The 26,997-nt window shown below is 43.4% G+C and overlaps 1 protein-coding gene across 7 annotated transcripts in view; it reads right to left on the bottom strand.

Annotated features, from left to right (window-relative positions):
- Positions 1 to 1,843: 1,843 nt before the first annotated feature.
- Positions 1,844 to 26,997, bottom strand: part of ARMH3 (armadillo like helical domain containing 3) — a 126,774-nt gene continuing 101,620 nt past the window's right edge. For all 7 annotated transcript variants that reach the window (XM_082223437.1, XM_082223441.1, XM_082223442.1 and 4 more), the window contains 2 exons: positions 5,795 to 5,911; positions 1,844 to 3,839 (listed from right to left, as the gene is read on the bottom strand). In XM_082223437.1, coding sequence (XP_082079563.1) covers positions 3,747 to 3,839; positions 5,795 to 5,911 — 210 coding nt within the window. In that variant the 3' untranslated portion in view covers positions 1,844 to 3,746. The remainder of the gene's footprint in view (positions 3,840 to 5,794; positions 5,912 to 26,997) is intronic.

Raw genomic sequence — 26,997 nt, 5'->3', positions numbered from 1 at the left:
TCAACGTGTGCTGCACAAGCCCCCTCCTGCAGTTTTTGTGGTAAGGCTGGTGCTTTAGAATGATTTCCTTTTATTGCTGTGGCCGGGCAGCTCCCCCCCTCCTCAATTTCTTGTTAGCATTCTTCCTTTGCTGTATATTTCTGCGAATTGAAAGCTTGCACCATTAGTTTTAACCCTTTTATTACCTTTAAACTCATTTAAACTTAGCCTGTTGTTAGTGTGTTGTGAACATTGGCATCAATTGATTCTGCTTAATAGCTTTCAACAAATATGTTACAGTAATTCCTTCCAATAAAAAAAATTACTTTAGATTTCGTTGTCCATGACTACCCATGGAGTGCCAAATTCCAAAGTGTGTTCAGGCTCAAGCACAAAAGATCCTAAAAATAGGTGCCAAGGTTGCATGTGCAAGCTTGCATTGCGTGCACACTGCACACTTCATAACAGAGACCCTTGACTCAAGCCACCTTGAATTGCTTGACATGTGCTTATAGTGAGGGTAGCATCTTCCCCCAGCCAACCTTTTGTCACAAGCATCAAGGGATATGCATACAAACAGGAAGTGCGCTACTGATCAAAGAATTCCAGTAGAAAAATGACATTGTGTTGTATCCAAAGCTGAGTGAGGGACATTCCACTTGCACAATGAGACTTCTTCTGCCTCTGCTCTCCCCACCCTCCCCATACCTGCTTCAGGGAGCTGCAGGGGGGAGTTCCACCGTGCAAGCCAAAGTCTGTTGTGCAAGAGAAATGACAGTGTTGGATACAGACTACAATCCAAGATGCTTCCAACTGAGTCAGATAAACCCAAAGGCATCAATTCATAATAATACCAATCACTATAAACTAGGAAGTACATCCTAAAACAAGGAAGCGGGTGGCGCTGTGGGTAAAAGCCTCAGTGCCTAGGGCTTGCCGATCGAAAGGTCGGCGGTTCGAATCCCCGCGGCGGGGTGCGCTCCCGCTGCTCGGTCCCAGCGCCTGCCAACCTAGCAGTTCGAAAGCACCCCCGGGTGCAAGTAGATAAATAGGTACTGCTTACCAGCGGGAAGGTAAACGGCGTTCCGTGTGCTGCGCTGGCTCGCCAGATGCAGCTTTGTCACGCTGGCCACGTGACCCGGAAGTGTCTCCGGACAGCGCTGGCCCCCGGCCTATAGATGTGAGATGGGCGCACAAACCCCAGAGTCTGTCAAGACTGGCCCGTTCGGGCAGGGGTACCTTTACCTTTACCTTTACATCCTAAAACAAAGGGTACTCCTATAACAAACTGAGAACTAACTACAGAATGCAGATTGGAAAGGGGGAAGCTCAGAAACACACACCTTGCTGAAAAGAACTCTGATGACCTCTGTGAAGACCCCACTCCCAGCCCAAAGTATAGGAACACAGAGCTTCTCTTCCCGGTTAATTCTGAGGAGGATGACCCTGCCTACCAAGCAAGAGAAGGCACGTGAACAAATGAAAAGATTCCATGTGGTCACATGGGAGAGAAGTAAAAGGCCCACCCTCTCAGTCACAACCTCTTCTATTGGCTGCAAAGTAATACATCTCTCAAACCCAATTTCGGCTGGGGAGGGGACCCGGTGAATGCCGCAGAAGTCAAATGTGCTCTGTGTTGGTAGCCCCTGCAACTGGTTTGACAAAGAAAATGCTTGCAGGTAACAAACTGAAAAGGATTCAAAGAATTAAGCTTGTAATTTTCAGATTTTCAAACCCAACTTCTCTCCACCTCGCAGATCCCATCCTAAATACTTCACTGAAGATGGCAAGTGCTCTTTAGCAAGGACAATGTCGTTTGTGTATTTGGTACAGCGGCAAGCACAGAATTAGCACCAAGAAAATGTTAAGAGTAGTAATAATTTATTACCTCTCCCCCAAAAGAGCACAAAAAGATACACTGCACACAACAGAGTGATCAGAGGCGCCACACCCCTCCCTGGCCCCTTACTGCCCAATTCTATATACATCATCTTACAGGTGCTATTTCAGCAGCAAGGTGTTCATAGTGTTTCTTCTAGAGGGGGAAAAAAGAATTATTCCTTGAAATTCTGGCCTCAGAGTCCACTGCTAAGCATGGCTGAGATCCATCAACGTACTGGGGAAGGGAGGTTCTCATTTGAGTCCAAAAAGAGCAGAGAACTCACACAAGTTGGCAGTCTGTTCTGAATAATAACCAACATACACCAGGAAAGAGCCCAGCAAGGGTGCCTGTACACCTGCTTGCTAAATCCTGTTGGCATCCATTGGACATGGTTCTGCAACCTGGAAGATAATATGCAGGTAGGAGGCAACCCCCTGCAACAGATACTGTGCCAAATCCTCCCAACATTTTAATTAAGAATTCAGACTCTAAATTTTAGTGCTCATCTGATTGAGATTTCCAGTCTGAGTACAGTACCAAAGGTATGACAGACTCCTGGCTTCCCAACAGAGCACAGTCCTATATTTGTAGAAAAAGAATAACAAAAATCTATGGGGCAGCTGACCGCACAAACATGTCCTGTAATCTGCCGTTGCAGCACTTGGTGGACAGGAGTATAGAACAGAATGCCAGAGATGTAGAACACTGATTTGCCCCATCCCAGGCTTCTTTTCCCCTAAAATGCTGTGAGATACTACCAACGAATTAATTCCCTACTTCTACCTATGCAAGGAAGCACTTTATTGGAGCACAGAGAAGGTAGACTTTGACAGAGGAAGGGAAGGTGAACTAAGCAGTTTCTGCTTCAGTCAACGTGAAATTTGGCATAGGCAGTGTATGTGTTGAATGGACTAAACACTGAAAATGTGGATAGGAGCACTTGGTCACCATATCAGCACCTTGGGGATCCAGGAGTATCAGGCCAGGGGAAGAGATGCTGAAGAACCTAATGTAGGAGCTTAGTTAACCTACTGGAAACAGGAAAAAATGGGTTCCCTCTGATACACAACAACTGTATTAGCAATAAAAGCAGAGGGCACTCTCTTTTATTGGTCCTATGGGGTGGGGGTGGGGAATCAATGGCATATATTCATATCCTTAATCCCCAGAGTCTTAGAACAGGGCAGTAGGAATAGCAGAGGTGAGCTCATAGAGATAACCTCTTAGTTCAGGAACTCCAGAGACCAAGTGTTTTAGGCAGGACACTGCGAAACCTCTTGAAGAGAACCTCTTGCAAGCACCATTCAGTCAGGAGGCCCTAACTCAGAGTGAAGGGCAGAGACTTCAGCTGGTAATTTCCACACCAGTTTGAGATGGGGCTGGCAATACACATGGGCAACAGATGCAAAGCACCCAAGTCAAGCAGATAACTTATAGACAGAAGTTCAGTCAATCTGCCCCTTATTATAAAGGACTTAGTTCCCATGGCCTGCACTACTTTCTCTTCCTCGGCATCTGTCCATCATCAGACAGGTTGCAGAGAATCAGAAGGATGAGCTCTCCCAACAACACTGTTTTGCTCTAATTTTGCTCACTTGGGGAAAAACTCTTATCCCTGCACAATAGTTGCTGCACAGAGAAAAGCGAGAAAAAGCGGTAACTACATATTCCTCTTCCTCACTCCCAACTCCACAGTGTAGTCAACATCACCAGTTCTCTGTGCTCAGGAATGTGGGACAAGTCCAGTTCTTCCCTTGATGATTCCTGGGGAAAACCACACAAGCACTAGGGATAGACCACCCCACAATCAGGAGTTACAGCCAATGCTGGGGAAAGGGACTCAGTGATGCCAGGACTGGCCAGGAAGCAGGATGGTAACTCCGCTTCAGGAGATGGTTGAGAATTCTTTAAGCAAGGTTTCCTGGCTGAGCGTGTTGAAGGCCAGATTTCGCCGGACATTGATGCTGATGGATCGAACCTGTGTGAGAGAGGACAGTCATTTCATATACCACTTACACAGACCAGCACCTCTGGCACTGAAGGAGACCCCTGATAGGTGAGCTTTTGTTGCAACGTGATTGGCTCGGGGAAGAAAGCCTACCAACAAACTAAGACTTTCAACAACCACAAGGATGTTCAGTCAGATCAAAACAGCCTATGAATCTCTCTCATGCTGCTTGGAATCTATCCAAGTGCAGAGATGGCTGAAAAATTTCCTTCCTCAGTCTGTCTCTGTGTCTCGGGTGGTTCAGAGCTTGTGGGCCAAGATAGGGCTCTCGGGAATTGGGTGCATTCAACCCAGAGGTAAATTGGAGGAAGGATGTGGTGGCGAGGTCAGGATTAGAGCTAGTGGAGGTCCAATAGCAGTGGCAAGACAGAGTGGGAAATTGGCTAGATGCAAGGTTGGCAGGACTGTGAACAGCTCCCAGGCATGCAGCTTCAGTACACAACTGAGCCACAAGTGGTGCAAGCCCTGAGTCCTGGATGGATGTTTACTGCTTTGAAGTCCAATAAGGTTTCTTCTGCATCCTGCACAAGCCAGGAGAAGAAACCTAAGAGCTTGTACACTTGTTCCTTTCTCTATGTTTTTAAATGGAATTCACTGTAATGATATGTGGCAAGGACAACTGGTTTCAATGGTTTTAAAAGAGGACTGGGAAAAGCATGGGTGATAGGTCTGTTAAGTCATGACAGCTGCCTTCAGGGACACTGTAAGAAACAGAATGCTAAACTAGTTGAACCTTTTGTGTTTCCATGTAGATCACCTTCTATTGTAGTCATAGATAAATGTACATAATTCTGCATAAAAATTCAGAACACAGCAATCAAAATAAACAGTGCGGATCTGGGACATTTCCATAATTTAATGTTGAACATGTTTGGTTCAGAGGATGTACCCCCTTACTATTAAATAGGGCAGCAGATCTTAACTGGTAAATAATGGGATTTTGTCAACATACAACCAAACCAGGTCAATTGGATTCTTCCCTTCTGCTTTGATAGCAAACTCAGGGAATACACAAAACATTTATTGTAGTTCTCAGAGATTGGCTTGTAAGAGGCTCAAGAAGTCTCTAGAGAAACAGGGATTAAACTGGTTGCATTTGTTCAATCATCAGATGAAGAATAATGACGAAAGCTTCCTTGTCTTCATTCAACTGGGAAGAGAGTCCATTTGAACATTTCTGATAGAAAAACTGGAGGAAGGAAGACTGCTGGCAATTGTGTTAGCTATACTCGGTGAAACTGAATCTAAACTACTAGCATTTAGGAGGATGGACTCTGGAAAAAGTATAATCTCAGAAAATTGGAAAAAGCAAATCTGCATTTTAATCAAGGGAAATGTAAAGTTAGTGAACAGCAGGGCATACTGAGCAGCAACAATTCCCGGAAGAAAGGGGGGGAGGAGAGAACTTAGGCAGCTCACAGCTGATGCACAAAAAGTAGCAGAGAACGTGGTACAAGGGAAGGGGAATATGCCACCTGCTTATATGAATGCACAGATCAGGACAACCATGGCTGTTTCTGAACATGGCTGTTTCAAGCTTCTGTGTTTGGCAATTTCCCTCTTGGGAAATTCAAATGAAAAACCACCCTTATTCATGTTCTGTCAATGGAACTATTGGAACATGCTCATCTGATGAGCTGCTGGAAGGTTCAATCAGCATGAGATTTCTCTGGCTCTCTCCTTCAGGAACATGCAGGAAAAGAGTGCAAGAAACCCTGAGATGAATGGAGGTAAAACCTTCTTTCCCTAATCATGTCTCGCCAGCATCCTGTTCAAAGTGACCTAATGAAAAGTACACTAGTTTGTCACCTGTGCCAGTCATATTTCTGGATAATAAAAGGGACGTTCTGGCTGTGCTGTGTCTGCTCTGCAAAGTAGACCATGGGCCAAGACTTTGAGGCTCCTACTCACGAGCTGAAACTCACCAGTTCTTTAAAGAAAGCAGCTTCTTTGTGTTGCTCCGAGTAACGTTCATATTGGTCCAGCCCATCCTGCAACTTTAGGGTGAGGGTGTCATAGTTGGAGCGCACCACTTCCAAAACCTGCACCAGAAATATACAATGAGAAAGAAGAATCAGCTTGTTGAAAATTGTTCAATCTACAGCATTCAGCAGTGAGCGTACAGGAATCCTACTGCCTTAATGGGAAATGAGTATGGAAGAGGAATCTGCCAAACTTGGAGGAGCTCTGCCAAGTAGATCTATAAAAATGTGCTGCCTAGCACCTCGAAGATGCTCTCCACAGGTGCAATCTATGCATTACACAACAGAGAATGGGGTGGTGCAGTGGAAGAATAAATGTTGATGTGCTGCAAGGTCACTTCTGAATAGTTTTGTCAGCAATCCAGCTGTTGCTAGAACAGGCTGCCTCCTCTGAAAACAGGCTCCTTCCTTGATTCTGTTTGTCAGGTTTACTGGCAGTGAGGAAAAAATCACCAGCAGTAACAGCTATCTACAGATTCAATTGGCCATTTTCTTGCATATGTGCCGAGGTTGCGATGGGAATAATAAGTGTTTGAAAGCGTAGACCTCAAGCACAGAGATCAGACCCAGGAGGAAGAATAATTCACTCCCGAATGCAACTAGCCACTAGGGACTGAGCATAATAGAATAATACACCCTCTGCCAGACAGTTAAATAGAAAGCTATCACCACAGCTCCATGAATCAGAACTCTGTCCTCTTGCCAACTGTACAGATTCAAGTCATCTGCAATTAACCACAGAAAGAAGGTGAAGTGTACTTGAAAGGGAAGGAGGTTCTGAACAGAGCTGTCTTCTGAATGTGTGCTTCAAGGCAGTGTGTACAAGGTTCTCACCTGTTTAGCTTCTTACCATGACACATTGAAAAAGCTACCATGATCTTATTTTTAAATGCCTGAGGAGGCAGTGAGAATGCAAGAGTTTGCACACACAAGTTCTCAACACTGGGTTTTTTTAAAATTAAAAAAGGCATATTAAGTTTAGTATCAATTACTTTCCTTTCATATTTAAATGGTTGTCTGTTCCTGGGCATTGACCTGAAGTCTCTGACATCATTTCTGGCTGGGCTTTCTTGCTGTTGTGCAACACATAAGTCACATCAGCCTCCTACTGCTGCACATGAAGTTCTGTTGCTTAAGGGCATTCTCAGTAGTGACCTCCCCAGCCATCTGTGAAATGTTCTCCCCAGGGAAATGCACCTGGTGCCATCATTATTACTCAGACCGTTGCTAATCGTTGGCTCCTATGGTGATGGTCACCTTTAGTGGGGTGGATAAATGCTTTAAGTATTTTGGATTTCATTGTTTTAAATTTTCTGGTTTTAATTGTTTTATCTGTGGTCTGTTATCTTGTTAAGTTGCTTTGAGACTTACTTTTGTGTAAATCAGCTAACAAATATAAGTAATAACAACAACTCCAGCAGCAAACAGAGGCGTGTATTCCAAGCCTCTCAGGGAAAAAACCTCAGAAAGAGACAAAGCTTAATTGTCCCTATTGGATTGGCACAGCTTTTAAAAATATCACCTCACTTTCTGAAGATGTGTAAGCGTCAATTTGTGGGCAGAGATGGCACACAAAAATACCTGTTAGGAGCTTTGCAAAAAGAGAGGTCCAGCAGGCAGGGGAATAGCTGCAATGGTTTTTAAGCCAAGAACACGGCAGGGAGCAGCTCTTCCACAAATCTCAGTTCCCCATTCTTACACTCTGTTGAGGACCAGTATTTATACCCTGGCATTTGCAGTGGTTTTGCCTGAATCGTCTTCTCTTTCCACAAGTGACAAATGCAGTTTAGAATTTATGTAATTCGAAGATCTAGGCTGAGGCCACTCACAGCTGGAACAGAGCTGGCTCCTTTGATAAATCTTCTTTGTTCTTCATTCAGATAAACCCTGCTCCAGATTTCTCTGCAGCTTGTCCCCCCCCCCCCGAAGTAGCAGCTACCACCCTGCTACTGCCAGCCGTATCTTAGGGATGCAAGATGTGGGTGGTACAGTGAGGTCAATCCCTGAACAAGCCGCAACTTGTGGCAACAGTCTTGCACATTACCAATTTCTCTGCATCTCAGTAAGTAGGAACAACACTTGAGTTGCAAATGACAATCTGCAATACAGGAGGCTGTCTGAGTGAGCATCACATTACAGTTGCTATGGAGCAAATGAAGGGTGTCAGTCCAAGAATTTTTAGGAGCAGGCTCGTTTTGTCCACTTGGTGGAAATCCTCACTACTGTCAAAGATTTAGACATGTTGTTCTCATGAACCAAGAGGCCATGATGTTCTCTGCAAAAATGAATTGTTTCCCAATCATTCCAAAAGACAGATTTTTGTCCATGTATAGAAGAAACATGGATCTTATTAAGCAACTTGTGAGAATTTAAGCTCTTGTGCTTGTATGGTCAAATACAGTTTTGCAAATAAGAAGATCAGGTAACTATTGCAACTCAGCCATGTTGTTGTTTCAGGAACTACAGTCAGAGATGCTGATCTGAGGCAGGTACTAGACCTCTTGCACAGTGAGTTAAAAAACAAACAAACATCTATCCCAGCCACATTGGTATCCTATTAATATGGAAGGCAGAGACAGCATCCAAAACACATCACTAGTATGATAACTGAATGAACTTCTTGAACTATCACGGGAACATAGAGGTGCAAAAAGGCTGTTTCTGATGGAATAAAATCCTACTGAATTACTGAGAGACTTTATATTTTATAGTGTTAGAATACATTTCCTGATAAATCAGTATTGGCTTTCCTAATATAAACATCACATGGCAGGACAGAGTCTCAAACAAAGATGTGCTCTTCTAAGCCAACATTCTCAGCATGTTCACGCTTCTGTCTCAGTGACATCTACACTGGCTTGGTCTTGGACACAGAATGGAAGATGGCAGGATCCCCAAGGAGCTGGCTCCAGGCTCCAGGCCTGCTGGCAGATCATGTTATAAAGATGTCTGCAAACATGATATGAAGGCTGGCAACATTAAAACTGCAATGTCTGGAGACAGTCAGCAGTGACAAGAGGAGAAATGACCGCTAGGAGGACCACAGAGAGAAGAAACACCATAGTACACATTCATCAGCAGAAGCGGACACCTTCATCTGCCCCAGCTGCATTAAAACATGTCTCTTTCATATTGGTCTCTACAGCTACAGCAGGTGCTGTAACTCTCCAGCAATTTCACTTACCCCTAATGGCACATTCTTCCTCTATCGAGACAGATGGATGTCAACAATATCAAAAGATGGTGTTTGGGGCATGTGTGCTATGAATGTGCCTGATTTGGGTAATTGGCACTAAAAAAATTCAGATTATTACATTCTGCATATCAGGAACACTTCTATATAAAACGTCACAGGTTTTAACCATGCTATGCACCCATCAAGGGTACTTCAGGGTGGGGCTATAGTCTAAATGCTATGCATATAGTCTAAATGCTGTGCACATGTAAAGATAGCCTGTTTGTTGCAACATTTGAAAATGATGTTCCTTATGAGGAGGAAACCCGTCAGATTCTCGCTTTAAGAAGGAACTTGTAACCATTTTCACACAGGTATGTATTGTTGAAGATTAGATCTATCTTTCACCATGTTATCACTGAATAGGCCTTCACTCCATGACCTCTCTTATAGGTTTAGTAACAAGAAAAAATAAACGCCCCACGGCAAGGACATAATTGTAGCTCTGGGGACTGTGGAACTGCATATATGGGAAATCGAAAAGTGTTAAGATTTTAATAGCTACCTTGGAAACAAGGAAGGTTGTGCAATTAGTGCCCCTATTTTGCTTTTCCCCTCCTAATTTGAGCACACAAAGGGGGTCATACGAACTCGCAGTAATATCTGTCATGAGGTTATTTCAGAAACAGCTGAGAAGATAGGCCAAAGATGCAATTGCCTTAGTTTCTTTTGAAAGTGGCAACCTATATTATCCCTGCAACAGAAAGCTGATGGAAGTTATAGTCCAAAACACATCTGGCACACACCAGGTTGGGGAAGACCATCCTAACCAAAACCCTTTCAAAGCAAAATATAATGAACTGCTAGACCTGCAGTGTTCACCTTCCAGAATACAGCTAGATGGGACAGATCAGCCCAATGTTTAATTTAAACAGCTATTTCCTATGCATTCTTCCAAAACAAATAAAGTTAATTAAGCACTGTATGTCACAAAAATGGTCCAACACTTAACATGCCAATCCATTATCCAAAAGCATGTCTCTGGAAACTATTAGCTGCTAATATAATTTCTTCCTGTAATTGAAAGACTTATCACTTTAACTGGAAAGAAGTGACTGCATCTGTACATAAAACAACAGATAATTGACAAATTTTACAAGAGTGTTCTAATTAATACAGAAAAAGCTGAAAAATTGTATCAGTCTGCAGACAGCATCTTAAGAATTTGCTGATGCAGCTGAAGTCTCTGCTGGAATTAATTCCTAGAAGCAGCAAAGACAAAGTACGTAACTAAATAATTAGATGTTAAATAAAAACAAAACACTCAGCACATTTTGTAACTGTTTCTAGATTTCTAGACTGTGACTGGACCACCCACAATATTCATCTGAGATCCATTAACAGTGTTCAGCTCAATTCCACCAAAATCCCAATTCCTCACTCGAGTATTTACTAAATTAAATTTGCATACTTTCTGAACTATTATGTAATTTACTGCAACACTTAGTCTTTCATAGTGTGCTGAACATTTAGGTGAGGCCTTGGGGAAGCGAGAAAGCAAGGTAAAAAGTAATATATAACTGCACAAATGACAAGGGAAGGGAATTGTGCATAAACACTACTCCTGACCAAGAGAAGCTTTGTCCAAGTTTCCATGGTTTCTACTTTTTAAAAAAATCCCAACTTCTTTTCAATTCAGCCTAATGTTCCTTAGAGCACTCAACACATTAACAAACATCGTGTTATCTCAGCAAATGAAGAAGTAGTGAATGCATCTGAATCTAGTTTCATTTAAGGTATTTATTAAGGAACATACATTAGAACCATTACATGAATGGCCCTTCACAGTTATGGCTAGTGTACAGTGTCCATTCCTAGAAATTTCAGATCTGGCCATATGGCACATGTCTTGGTTACATTTCATCTGGACTACTGTATTTTCACTCTGTGTAGGGTTGCCTATGTAGAGTGCTTCGAAACTTCAGCTGGTTCAGAATGCTGCAGCCAAGATGCTAACCGGGGCTGGTTATAGGCAGTATGTTACTTTCTTCATACAACATCTTCACTGGCCAACAGTCTATTTCCAAGTGCAATTCAAACTGCTGGTGATGCTCAACAACTGATCTGTTTCATCTACTGCCTGCCTTTTGTTAAATAGCCACTGCTTTATTGATCTGTTTTTTACTTGTTCTATAAACAGCTGAGTATTTTGTGCAATTACTTTATTTTGCATTGTATCTCATTTGTTGTTGTTATCTTGAACACTATTGTGTGGAAAGGCGGAATAGAAATTTAAAGCAGTAGCCCTGGACTAAAACCAGCATCCACAATAGTTACATAGTTAGCGCCTGATCAATTGAAGTGCCCTACTCCGTTTTATTGTAGAGGCATAGAACACACAATGCCAGAATTTGAAGCAGGAGACCACTTTTCCACAGACAAATATGCTGAGCTGTAGACAGAATGGCTAAGCAGGCTGTGGTTCATGATCCAAATTGAAAGGTTTTTACAGCAGTGCTGTTTCAGACTATCAGCAGTTATCCGTACGACTAACCACAGAATCAAGTCATTCTCGTATGTTAGTTCAAGCAGATGGAGCTATCAGTTGAGTCTCACTACATTCTTCAGATAATGTACTACGGATACTAAACTAGCAGAAATTACAAATGAGTAGAAGTAGGACCAAACTGGGGGTGGGGGAGGGGAGAGGAGAGGAGGAGGAGGAGAATCTTCTTCTTCTTCTTCTTCTTCTTCTTCTTCTTCTTCTTCTTCTTCTTCTTCTTCTTCTACTACATGGTATTTGGGGAAGGCAGGTTACTGTCCTGGAGTCCAGCTCCTCCCTCAGGCAGGCCTAGCAAGTATGCTGTTAAAAATGGTCTTAGGTTCTCGCTCTGTGTGGGTGTGTGGATGTGTGGGTGTGTGTACCATTCTGGCAACAGTAAAGTAGCTGGAGCCCTTTAAAGAGGATACACAACTGAACCTGGCAAAACATTCTCTTCCCAGACAAATTTGGCTCTTTTTACTTTAGCTGTGCTCTCTATTGTTTACTGTATACATTCATTAGTTCAGCTGGAAGGAACACATATGAATTAAGTGTTCATAGCTTTTAAAAGCATCCCTCAGTAGCCAAAGTCAATGATTTGCATTAACCAAGGGCATACTTTCCAAAATAAACCAAATATTTGCCAACTTCAAAATTGTTCAAAACAAAATTGCACTGCCACCTGGGCCTAGTTTGCATTTTCAATGCAACAAAGAATTTCTGGTGACCGATATAAGCATATCATGGGAATTTTGTTGTAGTAATGGGTGGCTTCAAGTATCCTCACATAAAATGGCTGCATATGCGTTCCACCTATGACAAAAGGTAAAATGCCTAGACTCCCTAAATGACTGTGCTGTAGAACTGTTGGCCATCAACATGGATGGCTTTAAAATAGGATTATCATGGAGAAGAAGGCTGTCAATGCTACTAGCCATGATGGCTATGCTCTGCCTCCATGGTTGGAAGCAGTATGCTTATGAATATCAATTGCTAGAATCCACAAGAGAGGCAAATGCTTTTGTGCTTGGGTCCTATTTGCTGATTTCCCAACCAGCATCTGGTTGGTCAATGTGATGACTGGGTGCTGGACTTGATGGGCCATTGGCCTGATCCAACAAATGCTTCTTGTGTTCTTAAGATTTCGTGTCCATTTCCAGATTCTTTCAAATGAAGGTGATACACAGCTGCTCACCATCAACTCTACTCGTCGCTGAAGCAGGGGCAAGAGCTTGTCTGACATCATCCTGAACTTTGGGTTGTGCAGCAAGTGCCTCCAAAGAATAACTTGATAGCAGAGGCAAACCTCTGCCCTTCTCCCAAGCTCAGAGCTAGAGAGGGAATTGGGGCTCAAACTCACCAGAGAGAGAGCCAACTCCCATGATAAGTGAATTTGGATAGCGTTCTGTTACATGAAATTCTGAGGCTAACAGCTCCTTAGCTGCAGCCTCAGAGTCTGGTTTGCTGCTAGACTCTGGAGTCATGACACAGCCAGGACCCCAAGGCCAACACAGCTGTAAATCTGGGGAGAAAATCATCTTTCATTTGCTTTACTGCACAGTAGACGACATTATTGTTGCAATACTCCAAGAGGCTAACAAATCACTTCTCCACACAGCCAAGATTGAGGACACAGTAAAATGGTCTAGCAGTAGTTCAAAGTTACCAACTAGATTAGGCCTTGTGCTGTGCACTGTTCAAGACCGTAGTGGGGGCAGGGACCACAGTCTGACTTGGGCAGAGTTTCAGTGAAGAGGAAAAATGATGTGGTTGGAGGTGGAGAGGAGAGTACAAAACCCACAGTTCCTCCACCTAGGTTTACTCTCAGATTTTGCAAAGATGCAAGCATGTATTAGCAACGGCAGTAATTTCCCGCTGGCTCCCAGCCTGGCCATTAAATGGGCTGAATTTAAAAGTGTTTTAGCAGCACGACACCCATTCAAGTCAATGAGAATCACGTGGCTACAATTCACTAGGGAAAATACCACTTATGCTGCTTGCACTCCTTTTGCTTATTCAATCCAGGCACATTAGCACTTCTCTCAAACTGCCCCCCTCCAATTCTCAAGAATTATTGTTCTTTTAAACAAACACTATTGTTTCTTTATTCCCTATCATTCCAAAGCAGCACCAGTCCTTTCTTCGAAGTTGCTACGGCAAAATTAGTGTTATAACCCATAGTAAGGTTAGTTCTAGATCACAAGTACTACTAACATGATTTGTGTAACAGGTCACTGAGGCTGGGCACCCAGATAAATTGCTTCTTAGGACTACAACTGACAAAAAGGGGGCACAATAACATCATGGGGCAAACTGCAGTTGGGAAGTGGGAAGGCAAAGCTCAAACAGGCAATGATGATCAGAAGGAAGGATCACTGGCGCAGGTGCAGGGAAGGGTGAGATAGCTCTCACACCAGAGGATATCACCTCCAACAGAACCTACTCCTGTTGCTTAAAAAAATGTAAGCTTCCATAGAGCAAAACTGAAAAAGGTCTGTGTTATATATTGAGATGCTTTGTTTAATCAAAAAGCCAATACACTTTTCCTTTTTATTTAACTGAACTTATCTCCCCCACTTCCATGGCAAAATGCAGATAATCTTGCCTACAGAATCCATAATAGTTACCACTCCCCTCTTTTATGCAATGCACTGGGTGGGGGGGGAGTAGGGGCACAGGTGCAACCCAGGGAGTTAATGTCTGAAGCAGAAGAGAACCAACAGTTGGTTTGTTTTTGTTGTTAATCACAGCAGGGATCATCCTCAGGCTTTTGAACAAGTTCCAGCTCCGGTAATTCAATCCCGATTCCCTAAAGTGCACCCTGCAGATTTAATCAGGGGAGCAATTCGTTGCTGTACCCTTCATGATACCACTGCGAATGCAAAACATCTGCCAAACTCCACCCTAGAGGCTGCTGCAGGTCCAGGCAAGGCAGCTGACTTCTCTGTGCTGGGCACACACATATAAGCCTGATAGATTTCTTCTGGAAGAAATTGCCTTTACAAAACAAAGAGCCAGTATTAACCTTTGTCCCCACAGTGCAATCAAAAAGCTTTTAGAGACTTGGGAGCTGCAGACCCACTGTTGGGAATGGGCAGACAAGTCCCAGATCTCTGTGGGGTAATGTGAGGAAGCACATTTCTTAGAGGGTGGGGGAGGGGCAGCTCAGAGGACTCCCAATGAGAGGGGAGAGGAGACCGAGGGAACACTCCACAAGTGAGCGTGTTCGAGAAAGGGTGAGAGGGTGCCAGCTCTGCAGGCAAGGGTGACATAACTGGGCTCCTGCAGAAAGAATGTAGTTGGTCAAGGGCGCCATGGACTCAAAAAGGTTGAAAACCTCTGATCTAGGCATATGGTTCCCCGTCAAGGATGAGGGAATGAGTAGAACTGTAAGCCCTGATAGTGAGGTAGGCTTTGGAAAAGATAACCCTTCATAGCCATGAGCAAACGTATATGCTATGGCTAGTCTCATCATTGCAACCTTTAGTAAGTACAACTCAGAAGATAAGGGGAGAAAGTGCCAGTCAGGTTTTCCAAGGGTGTAAAAAGCACTGCCCCCCCAACAAAAAAAGTTCTCAAGCAATGCTTAAGGCAGGAGAGACGAGTACTATGCATAACTATTAGACTAAGAATTTACAGCTAATACCCCAAAATCCACTTCTTCAATATCCCCACCAAGTAGTGCACAAATCCAACAAGCCAAACAATGTCTGCTAAGGCTTCGGTGTGGACTCTGTAGGGGCTACTAAAGAAATGCTGGGTGGATCTTAAACAAGCCATTCTGTTTAAGATTTTGGAAAGTGGTTACATCAGTCTCTCATGGGTATAAAGAAAACTCTGCCCTCCTCTCTACAAAGAGGCAGAGAATCAATAGGATTCCAGGTATACAATAAAAATAAGGGCAATCCTCTTTTATAGTGCCAGTCTTGGTGTCCAAATATCTGCCTTAAAAATAGAAAGAGAGAAGAATTGTGCAGTTCTCTAGACTGCAGCCCAATATACTGATGTTACAGTATTTACAGCCCTGAGTAACCTTATTTACATCCTGTATGTATATCTATGGGGAACCTCTGGCTGGAGTTGATGGAAGCTGCAGACCAACATATGGAAGGCCAGAGGTTGCCCACCACCCCTGGCCTAAATGAAAAAAGAAAAGAAGCAGCACATTCAAATCATTTAAGATTTTCTTATCAGTGAAAGAAGCATTTCATAGAAAGCATTTAGGAATTCTGGCCTGTACTGCCAACCAAATGTGTTACATGTGAGCCTAAAGAATGCTCAAGGCTCAGTAGTCCAGTGCCTCCTTAGTATGCAGAACCTGGTCTTCCAGGTTCAATTCCTGGTGTCTCCAGAAACAGGTGGGAAAGACTCCCTTTCCTGGAGAACTACTACCAGTTGGTACAGACAAGGATTGGGAAACCTCTGGCCCTCTAAATCCCATCAGCCCCAGCGAGCATGGCTCAAGGATTACTGGAACTGTAGCCCTGCAAAATCTTGAGGGCCACAGATTTACCATCATTGGTGCAGGGAATACATGAGCTCAATGGCCTGATTCAATATAAAGCAGTTTCCTATATTCCTGAGAGGGCCATCATTCTTTCTGCCTAACAATTCTCATGCAAGAATTAAAGTTACAGAGCTATAGCAAGGCACCAGGCACCTGAGAAGCCATTAGCTCAGATTTAATAAAAAATAAAAAAGGTTCAGGGAAGTGGCCAAGCACTAAGAACTGATCATTAAAAGGAAAGGTGGATCTGACCTGGTGGTGTGAAAACAGTACAATTTAAAAGTTGCTGGAAAGGCAAAGGGACAGGACAAAAAGCCCACCCTCCACACACGGAGAAATGAGATTTGATTTATTCCGTGACTCTGAGGTTTGTTCAATTTCCATTGTGAATTTCCACTGCATAAATTCAAGGGCTGCAAAAAGTCCCTGTTATAAGCTGTCCAGAGCAATTGAAGGTGATGTGCACAATGATCTATGAACAGGCAGATTTCAAAGCCTCACTGGGGTATTTTAGCATATTTTTGCATATATGTTCAGCACACCAACCCTTCAGGAACATGTTGGGCATTAATTTACAAAATGCAATTAGATGCAGTACATACACAACTCCTTACCGTCAATGATTTATCAATTTAGTTAGCTCCCTTCACTTCATCTGGTTAATTTCCTCTGATTACATAGCATTGCGTACAGAGACAAGCCTGTATTTCCTAAGTTTTAGAAGGATTAGATGACATTCAGAAATCATTTGCAAAAAGAACACAGAGGCTGCACAGCAGGGATTAATATGTTAGCTGCTTTTTCCTGTTTTAAAATCGCTCATTTGCCCCAAGTCAAATAGTTCTCTCTATTATTTTCTTGTCTTTATTTTCCTATTGCTTGGTTCCCCGCTCCTAATGGACTTGCCCCATTATCCCTTCTCAGCAGAATCATGTCTAGGTTGTATTCAACATAGTGCTAAAGTGAAAACTCCATCAGCACAAAGATTTCTGCTTGACCAATAGAACATTCTCTCCCTCTTCTCCCCCTGCATGCAGAGCCTTAGCTAGGTGATCTTGCGCCCCTGGCAGAACCGTCCAGATTGCACCCCCTAGCCATGGACAAATTAGCTCTTCTTTCTGCCTTTCCTACAACCCCCTCCCTCCACCCATTCAATTCACCCTCTATTTAAAACCATTTCTTATGAGGCAATACTCAATATATATATTTATGGACATATTTTTAAGCTGATTTTGTGCACCCCTGGCGGGGGCCCACCTCACCACCCCCTAGCTACAGCCCTGCCTGCATGCCCCCTACATTTGTTCTAGGAGTTCCCTCAGCCCCCCAGAGTAGTTTAGAGGAGGGCACAGAACAGGAACAAGGGGAAGAGAGGGGTGGAAGTCCTAGTGTGCAAGCAGAAATCCTTGCATTGACTGCATGTAGTAGCCAAAATACCACCCTCTGGTGATTTTGCCTACACAGAGATAATGCCCATAAAGGAAAAGCTGTGTATATCATTACTTATTTTGAAAGTCTGACACAAGTATTAATGTTGCTGTGAATATATGATTTGGGAAGTTGACATGCAGAAGGAGACTTCCTCTTCTAAATTATTGTTTCTATACAAAACCCAGTATTTTAGCCTAACGAAGTCTTGAATCCTAGGACATCCGAGCAGTGATGTCTTCATCTAGCATTTAATTTCTTTTAGTAATACAGAGTGTAATTCAGAATCAATCCAGTCAACAATTTTATTAACTTACTTCCACAGCAGAGCAGCACTAGTCAGACAGTCCAGGTGGGAAAGGGACAGGCTTAGAAGAATCAAGTGCTCACAACAATGTTAACCCACTCTTAAATGCCCAGACAGTTGAGAATTACAGGTGTTGTCATTGTGAACGGCACCTCTGAAGTCGTGCTGGACAGACATCAGCATAGCTTCATGCTTTCAAAGATTCCACAACTATCTTTGAAAGACTGGCTTCAACATGTAGGGAGTCTATGATTGCTTTTGCCTCTTCATGGCTGAAGTGCTAGAGGCAACCCCCAATGCTGATGGGATGGGGAGGAAGTGTGCTGGCATCATGCCTGTTCCCCTGCCCCCACTCCCAACTTGATAGATGAAAAATGCAGTGAGAATTCACACCTCTTCCTCAGTGAACAGCAAGGGGCCGGGAGGAAGGAGGAGATCGTGGTTCTTTGCCTTCTTTTCCTTTTGTGAAGTACAGAGGAAAAGGATTTCTGGAATGAAACACGTGTCTGGTCCATCGCTTCTGTCTTCTGACCTCAGAGGGGAGGAAAAAGGATGGTTCTCACTTCTCTCCTTCTCAACCATTTTAAACGATAGCCAAGAGTAACTTCTTCAGCCCACTAGGTTAGGTTTAAAACTTTCACTGCTGTAGGCAATGTTGAACTGTTTATAGTGTTTGGCCACTGTCAAAGGGTTGAGAAAATGATGATGCAACAAGTAGAAGTATTAGAAGGAGATCCTGTACAGCCGTACCTCGTTACGTCAGTCTCTGGTTGCATTTTTTCAGGATACGAACATGGCAAACCTGGAAGTGTATACTTCCGGGTTTCGCTGCGCACACATGCGCAGAAGCGCTCTGCGTGTCTCACACGTGCACAGAAGTGGCAGTCTAGCTGCAGACTTTTCAGTGTGCAAACAGCACCCTGGAACGGATCGAGTCCGTAACTAGAGGTACCACTGTATAAAGCTTCTTAACATGCTGATACAAAGGGGGCACTGGCATAAGGCTTAGCCACAACTGCTTAGGTGGATGAAATACAGTAATGGCACTGAGTAGCCAAAGGCTTCTGAGCCTAAAGATTCCAAAGGCAGTGTTGATGAAGAGTTCAAGAAGCTCTACAAGGCTGATGCCTTCACAATGTTGACAAACTAGGCAATGACAAGGACGGGCCAATTCAGAGAATTTGGAAGGGGTGGAAGAAGTCATGACACATTTGGTTTAGCAATACCCTATCCGTACAGAGTTGGAGGTGGGGAAGAGAATGGGAACAACAACTTACAAAACTACCAAATGATGAGAGGTCCCTTTCTGCTGCTGCTCACTATGTGGTCATAAAGAAACTGAGCCAAAAGCTGTTGGTTAAACTCCCTCACTCCATGTAAAGAACACCAAAATACCTGGGTAAAGAAGAGAGTGGTGGCACCTCTAATCTTCCAGAACTTTCTAGAATGTCCCACTTATAGACTGCACAGGCAGATTTCCATATTCGGGGTTGCACGGAATCCACAGTGCACAGCATGACCTACTTTATATTCCTGTATAACCTCCTGGAAAAGTAACTGCAGCAACTGTGACAGAGAAGCAGCAAGAGAGTTGTTTCATGCTGATAAAATAAAGCCCATGTCATGTCAAACTGCCTCCTCTGCACCAAAACTCATGATACTTTGAGCGTGGGTCAGAAAAGGCTGAGAGCTAAAAAAAATATGATTTTTTTTTAACTCTTCCTCTATGGGACAGCTATCTGTCCAGCTAAAGATTCAATCCTCTTTTACATGTTGGCACTGAGACTAGATAGTGGGAAATTTTATGGGGTCAAAAAGGATTGTCAATTCTCCTCTTAGCCAGATTCTGGGTGCTTATAAAAAGCCCTAAACAACTTGGGACCCCATATTCAAAAGAAATATTGACCTGCTTGTGCATCAAGACTTATAGAGGAGACAGTCTTTGTGATTCCACCTGCAAATTACATTTACAGGTGACAGTGCAGGAGACCTTTTATCTGGTGGTCCCCCACTTGTGGAAAGATAGATCTCTCTTCTGAGGTGCATCTTGTGCTGATGCTATTGGTGTCCTCTCGATAGATGAGGATGCACATCTTTGCCCAGGACCTTTGGGAGTGGTTAGATTTTACTACCAGGGGTTGTGATGTCTGAAACTGTTTGCCTGCTTCCATGAAAGGTTATTCACAGTTTAATGATTGGTTTAAAAATATCATGTGCACACAAATGTTATAAATCTTATTTATTGTTCTATGTATGCATTGTTATGGATTTGTAGGATCCCCGAAAAGTCCTGGGTACCAGATATTCCCCCAGTAGTTTCTAGTTTGTGAATGCAGATCACTAAATGCTTGAAGTCCTCACCCAGGTGCAAGACAGCTTAGCTGTGTAAAAATGCAGGCTGAATCAGTTTCTTGGCCAGGAATTGGCTGGAGAGAAGAACTACCATGTGGTACAAAGGAAAGTAATGGACAATTGACACAAACAGTTACTTTGTGCTGGGCAGCAGAGGAGTGTGAGCTCCTCCTCCTATGAGCAGAGACAAAGGTCAGGTTTAGGAAGGGACAAACATTTCAGCTAAGCTGATAGTAGTTTGGCACATTATCCACAATGTGTGGGAGACCACTGAGGCAAAATCAGGGGCAGTTCAGAACACCATACCTCTCTGACTCTTTTCTTTTAAAACACACACTCAGATGGCACAAAGGAAAAGAATGGTCTGGAATACTGGCTGTGAATGTGCAAGTGATCTGATCTGATCTTCCATACAGGGATGGCTATACCCTAGTCAAACAGCATAACTTGGGAAACTAGAAAGCTGGGCAGGGTAAAAGGGGGGAGGTAGCTCTGTCATCTGTTAAATGAAGAATCAGAGCCTACTTTTGAATAAGAATTAAGCAGCTTTAGGAAGTCCTCTAGATCTGGAACTTTTTGGCATGGAGGATGTAGTGACAGATTCTGTTGTCCCATACCAAATTCCCTTTAAGGGGGAAAAATAGAGACTTTAATTATTTCAGGGGGATGGAACTACGTATCTGTGAAACCATCTGCCTCTTTGTCAAGAAGATAAACTATTGCCTTGCTTATGGGGGGGAGCTTTGTTTTATTTCGATTGTTTGCTTGCTTCACTGGAGCAAAGCATTCAGAAGCTGCTACTGGTGGCAAGAGGAATGGTTGCCAGGCAATCATATGGTATGTTCAACATAGACCCTTATCTGCCCATCGTCAGAAGAGGGATAGAAGCATATACCTGACCATCTTGCTGACTTTCAGATTCCAAGTACTGTTAAAAGAAACCAACACGCTTCCAAAAAAAATTTAAAGCTATTGGTGTAAAACTAAAGACATCAGAGAGCAAAAATATTTTATTTGTGAAGTTGAGGGACAACCAATTTTGTTTGCAACAGTCCAGCTTTTAAGGCACTTGACCCACGTTGGTTCTGCCCAACAGGTGGCTCTTAACCAGGGGATGAATCAGGCAAGGTAGCAATGGCACCTAGGAGACAGCAGCCTAGCAGCCTTTCCCCAGCCTGTGTATTGGGAAATTGGCAGGAAGGACATGACTCCCCACCAGAGGAGAACCAAGGGCTAGAAAAACTGGGTAATCTTAAAGTGACAGGCTAGCAAAGGGCATTTTTTTCTTCCTTACTTTGGTCTGGGTACCATGGGCCTCTAATTAGCAAAGGCAGGGAAGAGAACATGGTAAGAAAAAGAAGCTCTGTAAAGCTCTTGAACCCTATTAAGAAAATAGGGCCATCCTAGTGTCCAGAATTCACCTTTCACCAGGAAGAGGTACAGCAGGTGAAAACTATCCTCCTCTACCTCAAGGAGAAGAGAGGAATGTCAGTACAATGGTCCATTTGTTTGGCACCTGTATACCACCCTTCTGACTTGCCCTGCTCTCTTTAAACTAAAAATTTGGTTGCTCTCTATATAGTTATTTATTTATACATTATTTATACCCACCATTTCCCTTGATGGGACTCAATACAGCTATTTCAATTTAACAAAATAGTGGCCCTTTTTTGCACCTAGTTCTCCATTAATTTGGCATTATTCAATCTCCTGGCTCTCCAGGACAGATACAACACAGAACAGTGACACATCTCAGCCGAGATAGGCAGGATTCCCTTCATGTGGAATGAAAAGCATCCCTTTGGGCATCTAGGGGCTGACAGTCTTTGCCGGCTAACACTTTGAACTGAATTCGCAGCATCTGAAAGTGAGAGGCAAACCAACCACCAAAGCACCGTTCCTTCTCCTGTTTTTACGTTGTCTCCCTACAGACACTGCACCTTTTTGCCTCACAAGCATTTGTTCTGATGCTCCAGGAGACACAGTGGTTGATCTGCTTCCCCCTCCTAGGAAGCAAATAAAAATCAGATGACCTAGTTTGCCACCATGGGGAATAGATGTCACCTACACAGCGCAGATAATCCAGGGGAAAGCAGCGGGCGGGCGGGCAGTGTCAGGAGGGCAGCTTAACATAGCACCTGCATGTCATGCTACTGAAGTCAATGCCTGAAAGCAGTCAGTGCTTATTGTCCCCTTGGTTTCAAGAAAGGGTTAAAACGGGGGGGGGGGGATAGAAAATACAGATAATCAAATGCTCACAAAAGCTAACAAGCGACAGCTCCTTCTTTAATATCAGATGCAAAAAGTTGTAATTTAATCTGTTTTAAACGCAGGCTCTTTTGATTGTTCTTCAGTGGCACTTTAACCAACTGGAGCAGATGGTTAATGGCAGGGCTAATCAACAGCATCACTTTGAACTTGACAACATCCTCCATCACAAAAATCTCAGTGAGCTTCGCAAGTCCCAACACATTAAGCCTCAGTGTTAAGAAAGCCACAAGTACCCCCTGCTCCAACTGATGGAATTAAATTATGGAAGTTATTAGGCATTTTTCTACAAGCAAATGCAGAGATAATAAAAAATAGAACTAATGAGTGTGCTCTGAGCACTAGCCTATAACCCAGTGAATTTGGATTATAAATAGAAAATAGGTTAATAACCTGCTATGCTACTCTTGAGTTGATGCTTAGGGAGCAGCAGTTTTACTACCACTGAACCTACCCTATCACAGAGGCTCGTGGCAAGTTTCAATATACCAAAACAGTAAACAAAGCCATCTCTGAAAGAGTACCTAAAATTAGACACATCATACAACACTTTGAATGCTGCTCAAAATAGCAGCCTTGTCTCTCAAAATGTTTCTGCCTGCATCCTCATGCAGAATTAAGATAGCACACCCAATTGTACGGGACAGCTAGGAAGAAATATGTTGACCACTAAACTCAGCTTCCTATTCTGACACCAGGACAGGCATTCCATGCTGGATGTTTGGCGCTGCAAAGCAGGATGTCTTAACGCTTTACCTCTATATCTGTACAATAAAAAACACCTGATGTGAGAGGATCCCTAGTATCCCAACCACTGTCTTTTAACTGCACATTAGAAACACAGAATCTGAACATCCTTAGCAGCAAAAAGATCCTTATTGATTAGTCCTGCCTTAGTCCCCCCGCCCCGCCGCCATGTAGCAAAGTGCTTTCTGACCCCAAGTGCTTGGATGGGACAAGGAGTATCCATAAAACAAGAGGTTAATTGGTTCAAGTTAATTAACTGAAGTAACATCAAAGTTAATTATTTGAAATAACCAGATTACCAACAAGCAACAGCCCTTAAAATAATTAGCAGTAAAATGGTAAAGATTTGTTTAAGAATATCCCAGCATACAAGATGTGTGGGCCAAGAGTTGGAATACAGTAGAAACAAGCAAACCACACAAAAAAATGGATAGGAAAAAATATAGGGTGGAATCCAACATAGCACTAAGGCAATTGTTGCATCAGTGCAAGGACTATTGCTTGTGCAATGGAACATTCTCCCACCTCCCCTCCCCTCCTCCTGCATTCTTCTTAAATTTGGGGAGGGTGTGGCGTTTGCACAGGAAGTGGAGAGAGAGGGAAGTTTCACTGTGCAAGCAGAAATTCTTGTGTTCACTTTGATGCATTAGTAGCTTACCACCTAGGGACACGGGTGGCAATGTGGGTTAAACCACAGAGCCTAGGGCTTGCCGATCAGAAGGTCAGCGGTTCGAATCTCCACGACGGGGTGAGCTCCCGTTGCTCGGTCCCAGCTCCTGCCAACCTAGCAGTTCAAAAGCACGTCAAAGTGCAAGTAGATAAATAGGTACTGCTCCGGCGGGAAGGTAAACAGCATTTCTATGCGCTGCTCTGGTTCACCAGAAGCGACTTAGTCATGCTGTCCACATGACCTGGAAGCTGTACGCGGCTCCCTCGGCCAATAAAGTGAGATGAGCGCCGCAACCCCAGAGTTGGTCACGACTGGTCCTAATGGTCAGGGGTCCCTTTACCTTTACCTAGCTTACCACCTATAGTTTCTAAATTCAAACGTCTAAATTCAAATTTAATCTATACCTAGGATACAGTCATTGCCATGAACTGGCTGGAGAAAGAGGAATGATGGAAGGAACCAGCTGGAGAAGGCTCAAAGCCCAGGGAGTGGTGGTGGGACAACGATCAGTAGTCAGAAGGAAAAGACTGAGAAGAGGAGGTGTTAGAAGCTGAAGAGGGAACAGGACTTAGTGAGCTGGGAGAGTCTGTGGCAGAGAGAAGTCCAAAATCAGAGGCAGAAGTTGAAGCAGGACAGGAGGATGAAGGAGGCCAAGAGGCAGAAATGAGTCAGGCTGATGAAGAGTCACAGGTGTCTCCTCTTCCTGCTGCAGCAAGCTCCCTTCCCCACTTGTCTCCCAGAACCAGAAGAGATATGAAAAGTTTGGAGGAGAGGTTGACTGCATGCAGGTGCGGTTTTGATTGCTTGGGGAAAGCCCTGGTGAGGAGGCAGGGACTTTGAGTCTTGCTGATTTTCATGGAGGAAGACCATTGGGAATGAGCTACTCTGCTCGTTAGGTCTGACACACAACCAAGTCTGTGGCGGTCATGTTTTTGCTAACAGAGAGTTAACTCCATCTTTGAACTGTGTGATTACTGACTAGCATACTCCTGTGAGAGTGAACTACTAAACACCTATAGCACAGGAAATGTATTTTTGCCTAGCCAGTTTATTGTGACGATGCACCTAGTGCCTAATGCCGCAGCCTCAACAGGCCTCCCCACTGAGCTAGTTTCCTAATGGGAAGCCAGTATCTGCAGACATGCATGAAATCCAAAATGATGCTCCTGCCAAGCTAGTCTAAGGGTGAGATGCACCTGAAGTTGCTCTGTTCTCAAACGATGCCCACACACCAATTGCCAAGAAGGCTAAGGAGCACAGACAGTCCAGATGAACTAAAGGTGCTGGAATACCTGGAACCAGAGAGCAGGGCTGAATAGCTCACTATGGAGCGGTGAGGAAACAAGGAGAGGGGTGTGGCAGAAAGACCACTTTAAACATTTCCACCTTTGGAAGAGGTGACTGGGAACTGTTGTGCTCTGTGTCACTAGACAAATCTCAAAAGGAGAAACCACTGCTAACTACCCTCCAAGACCCTTTCTGAGGATCACAGGACTCCTCAGCATCACTCCTAAAATAAACCCCACATACACCCCAGGGAACCACACCGGGGTGGTGGGTGGTGGAGGAAGGAGAACAAACACTTAATGGGGTTGAACGAGAAAAAGAAAGGGGCTGGAAAGAAACTAATGAAGAAGAAAATTAATGTTTCACGGCAGGAGACAGAATGAGAACATGGAGTGGAAGGAACATACTCAACCAAACTGGATAAAAAAAGAGTTTAGAAAAATTGGAAAACACACACACCATATAGTCAGAAGATAAACTGCTACATAGAGCCATTCAACCCAGCACCTAGACCACCCACAAACTGGTGGGCAGAATGGCTCCTCCCTTTGGAGACGAGGCAGAAGACCTGGTTGGACCCTGCATGTCACATGTGGTGGCAAGTGTCACCCCATCAGAGGAATGTCTTCCATCCTGATCTTGCAAAAATTGTAATCTTCTCATTGAGCTGATCATAATGGGCAAAGTAAACCTAATGTCCCATCAGTGGAAACCCTATGCAAGGACTTCTGCTTGCACACCCTCTCCTCCCTCAGCATGTACCTTGAATGTGGCTCAGGGGCAGTGGCGGGAAAAATCCAAGAATAGCACACAGCGGTAAGAGAGGGGGGATTGCTTCATCTGGCAAGCTGCAATGCTTGCACAGATGGAACATTTGGAGGAGCGTGACATTGAATTCCACCCATCACATATGTACTCAGGGAAACCTGACAGATATTTTGGAAATTTAATTGTTTGCAGCAACTGAATTCAATTAATTTTAATTCAAGTAATTAAAAAAATAATTTATCTTGGCTATCTCAGACAGAAACCTGTAATGTGTGTTCCCCTTTAGTTATCAAAAAGAAATATTTTTTGCTTCTGAACTATGAAGAAGTTGCACTTGAAGATCTTTCCTAAACTGTCAAGCTAAGTCCTGTACATAGATACATGTGAGTCTGATAAACTCAGAATACATCGTTGCCAAAGTATACTTGCTGCCCTGAAAGGCCTTGATTCTTCCATGTAATTAAAATATAACTAAATTAGAAAATGCATTTATGAAATGGCTGAAAAACCAGGGGAAGGAGGGATCAACTCTCCTTGGCAATAAACTGCCCCTGGTATATAGCAAGCCAATCCTGTCTCCAATGTGGCTTTTCTGCCCATTCCATCCTGCTCCAGTGACATTTGTTTTATTGCATCCAATACATTAAATTTAATGGAAGCCACTAAAAGGCACTAAAGCAATTGCTCTGAGGTTTATCTCTCTCTCTCTCTCTTTGTAGTTAAGCAGGGATATTTTTGGGACACAATTAAATGTTGTCATATGCATGCTCTAAAGCTGTCACAAGGTATTACATAACTCATGTGTGCTACTCGAACAGTAAACTAGCACAATGTGTACTAGAAGTAAGAAAACCACCACTTCAGCAAGCTAATTTCATCCATGATCTTGGAATTCAAGCCCCAGAAAACAAAGGTTAAAATTCTGGAGTACACTTCATATTTAAATGAAAGCTGGACATTTATGAAATTCTGGTGGTATTTTGGTGAGTGTGTATGAAAGAGCCTGTTAACAATGAGGACCATTTCTGATCTTTCTTGCATCGGTTTTCGAGTACTAAATACACATGCACAAAGACATTTACGGATATATGACCT

The sequence above is a fragment of the Podarcis vaucheri genome (assembly GCF_965113315.1).
Source record: "Podarcis vaucheri genome assembly, chromosome: 5".
Classification (NCBI taxonomy): Eukaryota; Metazoa; Chordata; class Lepidosauria; order Squamata; family Lacertidae; genus Podarcis; species Podarcis vaucheri.
This window is presented reverse-complemented; position numbering and strand designations above follow the sequence as displayed.